This window comes from Acomys minous (genome assembly GCF_964271855.1).
Source record: "Acomys minous genome assembly, chromosome: 4".
NCBI classification, from domain to species: domain Eukaryota; kingdom Metazoa; phylum Chordata; class Mammalia; order Rodentia; family Muridae; genus Acomys; species Acomys minous.
In genome coordinates this window covers 42965921-42978466 of record NC_140486.1, presented here as the reverse complement: position 1 = coordinate 42978466, position 12546 = coordinate 42965921, and the positions used below count along the sequence as shown (strand labels likewise).

The 12546-nt window shown below is 43.1% G+C and overlaps 1 protein-coding gene across 3 annotated transcripts in view; it reads left to right on the top strand.

Moving 5' to 3' along the window:
* Window positions 1-2152: 2152 nt before the first annotated feature.
* The window catches only part of STK32A (serine/threonine kinase 32A), a 113468-nt gene continuing 103074 nt past the window's right edge, over window positions 2153-12546 (top strand). For 2 of the 3 annotated variants that reach the window (XM_084778057.1, XM_084778060.1), the window contains exons 1-2: window positions 2490-2791; window positions 6928-7075. In XM_084778057.1, coding sequence (XP_084634183.1) covers window positions 7024-7075 — 52 coding nt within the window. In that variant the 5' untranslated portion in view covers window positions 2490-2791; window positions 6928-7023. Of the gene's footprint in view, window positions 2272-2489; window positions 2792-6927; window positions 7076-12546 lie in introns of those variants that run through there. The other variant, XM_084778058.1, reaches the window with a different exon arrangement.

Genomic DNA, 12546 nt, shown 5'->3' with positions numbered 1-12546 from the left:
GCTCCCAGTCTCCTGTTCTCAGCATTTTGGTCAGTTACGCATGTCTGCATTGACTGCTGTCCACTGCACAAAAGAAGCTTCTCGGACCAAGGCTGAAAGAAGCCCAAGTCTATTTGTATAAACATTAATGTTCAGAGGCAGTTTGATAACATGACTATTAAGCAAAATAACAATAGTAAGTTCTACCTTAGGGCCTGTGACCTTCCAAGCCATGGACTTTTGACGAGGATTACAGTCCCAGGTTTGGAATTCCCTCCTGTGGGCAGACCTCAAGTCCAATCAGAAAGGCCCTACCCTACAACACTTGTGCCACTATTGCACCAGTGCGGCAGATGGGTATAGCATGCAGAATACTATGCTGGGTAGGACCATTGATGTATTTTTCTCCCCCAGCAACCTGCATGGCACTTGCCAGCACTATGAAAGTTTGCCAACATGGAGGAAAGCTCCTCCTGTCAATTTGAGATGGATTTCTCTGTGTCTTTGGTGATAAGCTCTTACCAAGTTGTTACGGTGAACGACCAACGGCAATGGCGACAACCTGTTTTGTTTTGGAGACCAGTAACACATATGAAGGCATCCATCCTGAGCCTTGTATTAATGCTTTCATTTAATGACTCATGTGTCATGAGCAATATAACTTTTTAAAAATAAAACCTCTGATAGGCCAAGCTTGTAAGGAGCACATGCATTTGGCTGAATTGCAGCTTTGTTTTAAGCAAAAGTGACTGAAGCTGCAGAAAAATGGATTACAGAGCCAATCTGAGCGGGATGGGGCATATAATACCTAATCACCTGATTATTGAAACGGCAATCTTTTGATGTGTGTGTGTGTGTGTGTGTGTGTGTGTGTGTGTGTGTGTGTTTCTGCACATACTTAAGTGCACACCCCTTGGATGATGCTTGGTGCCCATGGAAGTCTGAAGAGGGCATCAGAGATCCTCCTGTGACTGGAGCAATAGATGGGTGTGAATCACTATGTGGGTGCTGGGAATTGAATCTGGGTCCTCTGCATGACAAACAAGTGCTTGTAACCACTGAGCTGCCTCTGTGGTCCTGAAATGCTAGTTTTAGCAGTTGCTACTTTGAATGTGTGCTCTCTGAGGTCCATGTTACGTTTAACTATCACGCATCTAGTTCAAACCTCCCCTGACTACTGATGTCTTTCTTTCTTTCTTTCTTTCTCTTATTTTTTTGCTTGTTTTTCCAAGACAAGGTTTCTCTGTGTAGTCTTAGTTGGTCTGGACTCTCTTTGTAGACTGGGCTTTCTTTTTGGATGCTCAAGGCAAAATGAACAAGTGTGTAAAGGCACCTTCGAGTTTTAAAATACTTGGGAAGAACACAGTTCATAGCTAACTGAGAGAAAGAATAGGAAAGTGGCTCGAGGAGGGCAGTTTTATCCTGAACCATTGTGTAAATGTATGTGGTGAGGATTCAACAGATTCAGCATATATTTCACACACACACACACACACACACACACACACACACACACACACACACACACACACACACTAAGCGCCACCCTGAGAAGTTTAGCATGATTCTGTGTCCACTCTAGCTAGCTTAAGGAGAAGCGCCCTGAAAACTTCAGTGGCAGACACGTTCTGTTTGACTAACAGTTTTAAAAACATTGTAACCTTGCGAAGGTTTAGAAATAATGCAGAGTTTTAACCCCCAAAGTTCTCATTTTTCTCTTTCCCCAAAGTTCTCAGTTTTCTCTTTAGGATCTACTGTGCTTATAGCAGGGATCCGGGAAGATGGGCAGAGTCTGATGCCATTTTCAAACCAGACCCCCTGCTGTTCATTTGTCCCTGCCTGGCACCTGTCCTGCTGTCACACTGGCCATTTCTGAAGCAACTACTGCACCATTCTTCCCTTGGCTGGAGGAGTGTGACCCTGGCCTTGAGGGGAAACAATAAGTCACTTTAATTGGGATGACGATTGCCAAGGGAAGCAGAGGAAGCTGCCCTGTAAAACAGTCCGAATAGCTCTCTCCTTCCGTCGTCTCCTTCTGTACTTGTGGGGGTTTCCACTCTTACTTCCAGCAGCAGGTGAGTGTACAGAGACGGAGGAAAAGCTGGGGGGCAGGAGAGTCTCCCCACGGATGGATGATTCTGCTACAGTGGGCAACCGTTCCCTGGCTTGTGCTTCAATTTCCTCAGCAACGAAATGGGGCAATCCATATATACTGTCCGTACTTGACGGAATCTGGTATCTGCAACCCAGACATCCACCACCTCGCAGCGATCCCCATTGCTAGGGGTCAAGGTAGGAGGAATACCTTCCAAGGATCACTTTAGGAAGGATCTCCGCCTGAGTCTGGGAAGTTGGGGGATTCTCTCAGCTTGCTAGAGATGGAGTCAGGGGCGGGCGGGGTGGCAAGCGGGCGGGCTCCCAGCAACGCCCTCCTGCTTTCCAGTTCGCCCTCCTGGGGCGCTCGTCCGCCGGGCCTCCCCGCCCCACCCCCCACCCCCACCTCTCCGCCAGCGACACACAGTTCCCTGGCGACTGGCGCTGGTCCAGGCGACTGCCAGTCCGCTCTGCGGGAGGGCGCCGTCTGGGGACGCCCCTGGCGGGCTGCTTGGCGCACCCCTCCTTGCCCGCGACCAGCCCTCGCTGGGAAGCTGCACGGCTGCTCTAGGTCCTGTCTGCAGCTGCAGGTGCCTGCGCCGAGCGCGCACTCCTGCTTGGCCAGTCCCTCAGCCACGTCCAGCTAGACAGGTGTCTTCTGTCTCCATCGTTCCCGTGTTGTTAGCCCCTGCTTCTCGAATGGAAGCATCATTCTGAGGTGAGTGTAAAGGCTGGAGGAAGGATGCCGACTGGGTGAGTAGTGATTGTACATCGCCCGGTGTGAAGAAGGGCACTGGTGGAAGAAGGGAAGCCGAGAAGTTCAAGGGAATGGTGACTCGCACAACCAGAGGGAGGATAGGAGCGACTTTAACAGCCCCCACCCCCACCCCTGCCCCGGGCTCCTCCAGTTTCACAGCACCTCGGTCCCAAAGACTCCAAGAAATATTCTCCGGGTTGAAATGAATGAAGGGAAGTTTTCCCACTACCTTCTTTGATCTAGTTTCAGAGTAAGCTAGCATTGCGTTCTGCGCTTACCTTCGTCTTCACAAGGTCCTCTGGCCCCAAAGCTGAGGAGTTTGAACATTTTCACACAGAAAAGTAAAGTGTGCAGTGTGTGCAGTAGTCACACTGTGGATTGCTAGGCGGCACTTGAAAAGCGTAGATCAGAGTTGTAAAGATATGGACGCTCATACTTAGATCTCAGAAATAGGATGGCTAATGAGCACAGCAAGACGCTAGGTGCATCTCCTTTGTGTGTCCGGACGACTTATTTTAAAACACGTCTCCGTTTTAAAAGTATGGAGGTGTGTACAGATCCATCAGCTGTCTTTGGGAGGTGGGAAAAGTCAGTCTGTTTGACTTGAGGGCTAGTGTGGAAATGACTATTTGCCAGTAACCTAAAAACGGCAAAACAAAGTTGAAAAATACAAACAATTCTTAACAGAGGATGTTGCTAACTTGGATGTTTCCCCTTTTTGTTCTTTCTCGTGTTTCTAAATGTTTTCAATGTAAGCTGTTTTTAAACGCAAAAAAAAAAAAAAAAATCGGGACTGCACATCTTCTGGTAATGAAATCCACACAGCGCTGTCAGATATTACAACATCCTTGCATCACACCTGGTGCTCCCCAATTCTAGGCGTCTCTAGGGAGACCGCTGCCCAGAGCATCCACCTGCCGACTAGTCCACGGCTAACCACTTGAAATTCTGATATTAGAAAATTAGGTCATATTTAATAATCTGGTGATTATGGGGTCAGAGTAGAGTGTGAACTCTTGTCCTCTTCTGCTTAGGGATCCCTTTCTGTGCAGGGCTGCTGCATCTGATGCTTGGCTAATGCCAAGGACTCTGAGACAGGAGGTCAGGAAGGGTAGAAGGGTTTTATAGAAAAGAATCTTAACATTTCCTCTATTCTCTATTCAACAGAGTGGAAAGAATGAGTCACCATTTTCCTGCCAGAGAAAGGCCTGTTTCTCTCCAGTTATGAGAGAAACTTTTCTAATTTGGTTATGCATGGTGGGGGGTGGGGGGGAAGGGCAGAAAAAGTTAAAGAGAATTCTAAGCTACATTATGTGTGGTAGCTACCATGAGGGAAGGAGGGGTTACCGGCTCCCTTCCAAACATCCATGGCTATGGGTCCCTTTACATGTGCTTTTCTCCCAGTGAAATTGCTGGCTGTGTAGTGGATAAAATTGCACCCTGGAATGGAAGTCTGAAATGTGGAGAGATGTGATCATGATCATGTTCTCCCCCTTTCTCCATCTGACTTAACAATGTGCAAGGTCAGTCCTTGGCACATCTTATACGCGGTGGAATGATGGGCTAGTTGAGAAAAGCGTAAGGTGTGCAGAGCAATACAAGACGGGTAGAGCCGCTGTGTGGAGTAAACGCAGGCATTCTAGCTTTTACACAGCCCAACTCTGCTCTGTTAAAAATCATTGTTCCTTAAAATGTATAGGACCAATTTTCTTTTCTTTTTCTTTTTTTTTTTTAATTGCTGTTGGTTGTGGAGACATTGTAACTTTTGTTCCTGGAATCCATGCTACAACAAAGTACAAGGGATATGTACACCATTCTGCTTCCTAACTCTCCGTCAAACACAATGACCATCCTACATACTTTTCCTTCATTTGTTCTCTGGTTTAAAAGGTTTTTGGTTTTGGTGGGTTTTTTTTTTTGTTTGTTTGTTTGTTTTTTATTTATATAATTATTTTATTCAGATCACGACTCAATTGTTATCCCATCACTTGTATCCTCCCATTCCTCCCTCCCTCCTGCTTTCACCCTATTCCCCTCCCCTCAAGGTCTATGACCAAGGGGGAACCCCACTATATGGTCATAGTCAATCAAGTCTCATCTTGGTAGCCTGCTTATTTTTAAGCTTTAAAAAAACTTACACAGAGAGTAGTTCTCTCTTCTATCTTCCTGGGTCTCCGAAATCTCCCTGAGCACGCTCCAGCCACCAGTCACCACCTGCCCCAACCCTCTCCCCATTTAATGGGTCACTTCCTGATTGCACAACTCTTTCTTTGCTCTACATTTAATGATTCTTTTTAAAGACCGTAAGGCATTTTGCCAGCAGCTGGCATTTAGTTGGAAAAGTAGCAATTCCTTAATGGATCTTCCTTCTAAGTGAAGGCTCAACTTCCATCTTTTCTAATGAGAGAATGAGCTTTTCTGCTATACCCAGTGGCTCCCCCAGTTCTTTTTAAAATAAATTATCTGTAAACCAGGCTCTCTTGAATACTTTCTCTAATTCTGCAGTTAAATCTGTATTTCCTTCATGTGTTAAAAAAAAATTCAAGGGGAAAAAGTAACAAAAGAAAACAAAAGGTCAACAAGTGTCAACAACTAAAAATAACAATAATAAATGCTAAAGAAATACTATACCTATCAAAATAGTGAAAATAAACACTCATTCTTTGCACACTGTATATGCTAAGTACTTTGTTAGTTACTGCACTTCTATTGCTTTATCTACACCTATGAGTCATATTTGTCCTAAGCATGAATTTTTTTGAACTGTATAGCTGAGCTGAATTAAAAAAAATTTTTTTTGTAAAATCCGACTCTTCCCCATTTCAGTAGTTCTAAAGATCCTTGGGCAGTGTCTTCACAACAGCAGCAATTTCTTCATCTGACCGCAAATGTATCTTTTAGATTAAGCTAGTGCCACCATTGTTCTCACAGTGCCCGAATGTCCTGTACCTGGTCTGGTTTGGTCTTTTGTGGAGGTTTCCTGGCACTTAAAGGCATTCGAGCTTGTGACTCCTGAGGGACACTGTTATGTGCCCATTTTAGTGGCCAGAGGCTAAGTAGCTGTTTCAAGGCCATGACCATGCAGATTTTAGGATTGGAAACCAGGCATTGCTTCTGCTTAATAGGATTGCAGGATGGCGAGAGTTTTTACCACTTGTGTTTTGAAAGGAATCAATGAATAAATGTCCATTTTAAAGGGGCTTTCATCTCTCAGATACATAGTTTAACTTGAGCTTTAGGGTACACAGCAATTAATGAGCATGTATATTATAAAAGGAACATATGTATTGTTTTAAATATGTATCTATACTCATGTACTCAGTACATAGACTTGTATTAGAGCCTGTGATAGCGTTGAACATCTGCCCTCACCAAACTATTGAGGCTGAGGTAGGTAAATGGGAGTTAAAGGCTAGCCTCAGCTACATAAGGGAATATGCCCCTCAAACAAACAAAATTTATAAATGTCACATAAAGTGTGTATTAATATGATACAGCATAGGAGTCACATAATGTGAATATATGATGTTTATCTATATTCCATATATTTATCAAGAGTTAAATGTATGTGTACTTTCCTGTTGTGTTAAGAGCATTATCAACTCTAAGTTTGGGAGAAGTAAAAATGTTTGGAGGAAGCCATCTACTTGCTTGTAAAGTCTAACCCAGTGTGGTGTCTTCCAGAGTGAGAGGGAAAAAAATAAGGCAACTTCATGCTTAAAAGTGAAGATTGTAAGACTGTTCTTGGTCACACAGCAAAAATGGAAATGTAAAGTTAGACTATTTTCTTTAAAATATAGGGGTTTCCTAAGATTATTTTATCTTGCAGCCACTTAACTGACCTCACCTTCATTTTTCCTTCCCCTACCTGAGGAAAGACTTTGTTTGTTTGTTTGTTTGTTTCTACTTTATAAGCATAGGTTGATGACACTGTACTGTGTGGCTTCTCCCATTGCCCCATGCACTGTCATTTCTAGTATCATAATTTTTAAGGACAGAAGTAATACTTTGTTACACTCTGCATTCAGGGTATCTATCATATACTGTATTATAAGGATTCCATTTCTTTGTTTCTTTCTCTCTTTATTTTTGTATAGACATCCAGCTACATTTCTGAGACCTACATTGAACAGCAATGAGTGTTTCTCCCAGAGTACTATAACTAGAGTGTCCAGGTCAGTGCAGACTTGACCATGGGAGCCAACACTTCAAGCAAAGCACCAGTGTTTGATGAAAATGAGGATGGTAAGAAATGTGCCATACTGGCATGTAAAAATGGAATTTTGTAAAATTCAAATATAAGCACATAGTTTCACACATAAGTCTAAGCAGGGTCTATGGGGTATCTAAGGATAAAGGGGGAATGAAAATCAGGATGAAGTTCAAGGACCTTGGGTGTTGGTATCTGGAATGTGTTGTTTGCTTTTTATGATGCCTTTGCCTTTGACAACTTTTTTTTTTTGAGACAGTGTTTCTCTGTGTAGCCTTGACTGTTCTGGACTTTCTTTGTACACCAGGCTAGCCTCAAACTCACAGAGATCCTCCTGAGATTACAAGCATAAGCCACTGAGACTGACTTTTGGCAACTTTCTAAATCACTGTTATACCTAATGTCTCCTGTGCTCCACAGAGAGCTGTGGCCCACGGTAGATGGTTATATGATGTACGTGTTTCTTATGCTGTTTCTTTGACAGTTGAAGTTACTCCCTTTGCACGCTTTTATAGAAAATTTCATGTAGGTGATAACTGATCCTCATAATATTATATAGCTGAGTTCTAAAAACTAGATGCCTTCTGAATTTCTGCCTGTCAGAAATTGTTACAGTTGGGGGTCATAGTGAGACTAATTGGTTTCATTGAGGAAAAGGGGAAGCATTAAAGGTTAATTAAGGTTCATTAGGCAAGGAGTACAGACAGGTATGAGTTCTTCTTCTTTCCCATCCATGCTCAGCACTGGCACATGGGGATGGGGCCTGGGCCTTGCTGTGTCCTGTTTCCTTCCCATGGTGGAAGGTCAAGCAGCCTTGTTGGAATGTGTTGGGCAGCAGCTATTTGCTGATGTCTTAGACAAAGGGACCATTGGGTCCCAAGTAGTAAGTTGTGCAGGTTTCCAAGGGAGCTGGGTGAGGGGGTGTGGGGTGGTCCAGAGTAACTTGTAGGGAGCTCTGCTAATTGCACCAGAAAGGAGAAGGATGGACTGGAATTGCAGGATGCTTGCAACCTACTCTATTGCCAGCTATCTGTTAAGATCAAGAAACGTGTCTACTCTTCTAGCTTTTGTCTTCACTTCAGTAAAGTGAAGAGGTCCAACAGAACCTCGAAGGTTCTTTCCGGCTCAAAACCCATCATTTTGCTGCATCACGCATCTACCTCTGGATCACTGAGGAAAGTTGGCTGTATTAGACTATGAGCTTGATCTTTAAAACAGAGGCGGATGCTGCAGCACGCACTTGCTTCTCCTCTGGCTCCTTGGAAGCGCAGGGCCAGGGCACTGGCTCCGACTGCATCCTCCCATCTCTAGAGTGGTACTCATCCCCTCATAGCTCTGCGTAGCCCATTTGTAGCCAGTCTCCATCTGTGGAGAGGGAAAGTCAGGAAGATGTACTCATTCCTTTAAGGGTTTGATCCGGTCTGGCACTTGGATTCACATGCACATACGTCAATCTTAAGATAGCCTGGAAAATGCAGTTTGTTGTTTGGGGTAGCCATGAACCTTCTAAAAATAAGGTCTTCTTACAAGATGGGGGATAACTTGAAGTTTGTCATGGATGGGAAACCACTATGTGTGCGGTGGCTGATGGACACATCCTGGTATTGAATTATTTGGTTGTGAACACTGAGATCCAGAATATGCTTTGCTTTAGATATCAAAGCTCTTTACTGTCAGCATAGGAACATCATCTCTACTGTCTCTAGAAAATATTCCACAGGGACAAAAAGAATTGCATAACTGGAAAGATCTCAAACTTCTTGTTGCTATTTTTGACGTCTTCCTTTGTTTTATCAGGTAGTTTAAGGAAAGCTCTAAGCTCTAGAGAATAGCAATGCTAGGTGATTCTCCCATCTGTAAAGTGGAAAGATGGGTAGGCTAGCTTTCCATGTGGTTCCCTATGCTCTCTATGCATGAGGAAGGTCTCCGTAGTAAACAGAATGAGAAAATGGACATCAACTTCATACTCAAGTTGTTAGGAATATTACATCATCTGATGGTAGGTTATCATGATGATGAGAAAGAAAGTACAGGCCTTCTCTCTTATGGGGTGCCATATATATATATAAATAATGATCTGGTACATTTTATAACTGGCTTTAAATGGTTTTAAAAACAAACTAGTACCAATAAACTTAGATTAGAGAATTAGGGTTAAGTTAGTCTAGGACAGCCAAGGCTACACAGAGAAACCCTGTCTTGAAAAAACAATAACAACAACAACAGCAAAATCCGGTAGACTTTGACATCTCCTAGATGTTCTCTTTTTGCTGTTCTCTCCTGATAGCAACTTACAACAACTCCCATAAGGGAGCCATCTAAAACGAACACAGTATCTGTGCTTCCCAGAGGGGCTAGGCTCCCAGCTCATTTACATAAGCTGCTAGCAGTGAAAGGCAAGTTTGTCTACTGCCAGTTCATCTAAGGCACAACTTCGGCATTGTGACCCCTTTGGGGGATCAAACAACCCTTTTACAGGGGTCACTTAAGACCATCCTGTATATCATGTATTTGTATTATGATTAATAACTGTAGCAAAATTACAGTCATGAAATAGCCACCTAGTGATTTTTATGGTTGGGGGTTACCACATGAGGAAATGCATTAATGAGTTGGCACAGCCCTAGGAAGGGGGAGAACTGCTCCTCCCCTGTGAGCCTGTCCCTTTGCTGGATGCAGAGAACTGAGGAAGAAAGGAGCCAAGCGTTTGTTCATCCTCTCGATGCCTGTAACCAAAAGACAGAGGGCAAACATCTGTCAAGAACACAGATCTGAAAAATTCACCAAGGAAAAGGCTCTGAGTGATCTTGGGGACAGTATGACAGTTAGCAAAGGGGCTGGAAGAAGCCATCTATGCAAAGGCTCAGAGGAATAGTTCAAGCACAGGAAAGCAACTCTGAAGCTGTGAGAATGACAGTGTGGGAGTTCACACTCACTCACCTACATCATAAGTCTTTGGTGCATATGAGTTTGTACGAGAGATTACACTTATTTCCCTTATTAATTTTATCCCTGTTAAGATCATTAAATTCTGAGTAAGAAAGGCAAGCTACTCTGTCGAAGTTACTTTGTTACTTGTGTGGTGTTTGTGTGTGTTCAAGTACTTGCGTGTGGAGGGCAGAGGTTGGCGTTGAGTACGTGCCTCAATCCCATCTCTACCTCATAGTTTTGAGACAAAGTCTCTCAATGAACTTGCAGTTTCTGCTAGACTGTCTGGCCACCAAGCCCCCAGAAACTGCCTGTCTCTTCTCATCCCCCCCCCCCATCCGTTCTGGGATTGCAGCCATGATTTGCTTTTACTTGGACTCTGGGAATCTGAACTCCAGTGTTCATGCTAGTGTAGCAAGCATTTTACTCACTGAGCCATCTCCCCCGCCTCTGTTTGTTAATAAATCCTCTGAGCTTCATTTGGCTCTTTGTGCAGATGTGAACTGAGCACAAACTCAGGCTGCATTTGATCACCCCAAGCTGCTTGTCTAGTGAGTAACAACAGCAACAGCAGCAGCAGCAGCAGCAGCAGCAGAATCACTGGCCAATCAAAGAACACTAATATCTATGTCATATTTATATCTGTATTTATGTATAAGTAATCAAACTGGGCCAGAATCTAGAGCACCAAATGAGCCAATTTAATTACTTAAAAATATTGCAGAGAAGAATCCTTTAATGTGATGGGGAAAAAAAAAGGATTTAGCATTTCCTTTAAGTGATGTAACAGTCCCAGTATATGGAGTCGAGAATAATATTGAATAGTTTTCTCAGACGTTATTTGAAGAGTTATTGCTCACAGAAAAGTAGTTTTGTTCACTTTGAAGAGACAAGATGAACTGTTACTAGAAGTCCCTTGAGGTGAGCCCTCCAGGCTAGCATTCATCCTAACACCAACATTTTCTGGTGACCTCTGATAGTGGTGGCCCATCTGATCTCTGATATTAAAAACACCATTCTGTTCATTGTGAAGGTTGATCTTTGATGAATCAAACTGTTAAGAGAATAAAATTTTGCTTATTTAGTCCTTTTTTTTCTTATAAAGCAAATCTTTTTGCTTTTGTTTTTTGTTTTTGTTTTTGTTTTTGTTTTGTTTTTTGAAACAGGGTTTCCCTGTGTAGCCTTGGCTGTCCTGGACTCACTCAGTAGACTAGGCTGGCCTCAAACTCACAGAAGCCTGCTTGCCTGTCTCCCATGTGCTGAGATTAAAGGTGTGCTCTGCTGCTGCCACCCAGAATTGTAAAGCAAATCTTAAGTGCTTGGCCCACCTTCTTGGGTAACTGTGTGGCTTAAGCAAAATGGCACAAGTAAAGCAGATGTTCCGCATAAGGTGACCACACAATTAATGGTAATTAGTAGTAGCATTTATTAGCGCCAGAGTTTCCTAGCATGAGCTCCTTAAAGTCCTTCAGCTTCTTGAAACAAATAGATTAGATGTGACAGCAGTGCCACAGTCAGTGTGGCAGACTAGTGACTCTAGTAACTGAGCTGGATTGATAGAACGAGTACAGGACTTTACAGGTGCTGCAGAGATCTTGCATTTGGCTTGCCTTTCATTTCCCCGAGATGATATTTCTTTTTTTTTTCCTTTCTTTTTTCTCTTTTAATCCCAAAGTGACTATTCAAGTAACAGACAAGTTTTTCCCACACCTAATGACTATACACATGTGCTGAGAAACAGATTACTAATGCAAAGAAACCGAATGCAAGTGACTTTGTTTTTAATGTTTGCTTTGTTGTTTGATCTGCCGTAGTTCATCTATCTGAGTGCAGTGGTTTGGTTTAGTTTCCTTAGCTGTTGTGGCATTGCCCATTTGTTCTCTTTGTTTCCATAAATTGGTATTTTAAATGTAGAAAAGTTGCATAAATTTAACAAGAAGAGGGTTTCTTGCCGTGGTTATGGGTAGCAATGCGTCTCCCAGCATTACAGAGAACAGAGAGGTGAAAAGTTGGTTTAGTTAGGCCAAGAGACAGCCGCCTTTTGGACCTAAGCTAAAGAAATTTGGCCTTAGGTTAAAAAGTTTCTCTGAAGAGTTCATCAATGCCCCGAGTTTGCAGAGGGAGCTCAATTGCTGCATTCTGCTTTGGACTTAGTGAAAACTCAATGTTCTTTCGTTTGGCAACAGGATATGTGGCTGTTTCCTATTTCCAGCATCTTCTTCAGTGACAGAGGCAATGGGGGTTCTTCAATCATTGGGCCAAGAAAACTGGCCACAGATTTGCAACCCAAAAGAAATGGGAGGCTTGCTGAACTGATTCCAGCTAGGAAGGACTTTAGAATCTGCTGGTATTTAAACACCCATGCGGTGCAAGCTTCTATCCAAGAGGGAAGGTCAATGAATTGCAGATTCTCCCCTTCAGGCTGGAGTAGAACAATGCTACTTTATGTTATAGTTATATTTATTATTTTATATTGGAATGATTAGAGAAGTTAAAGGAAATTTCCCTCAGGAGAATTAGCTTATTCAATTACATGTATCATCTTTGGGAGCCTACTGTTCGGTCCATTCCTTTGTCA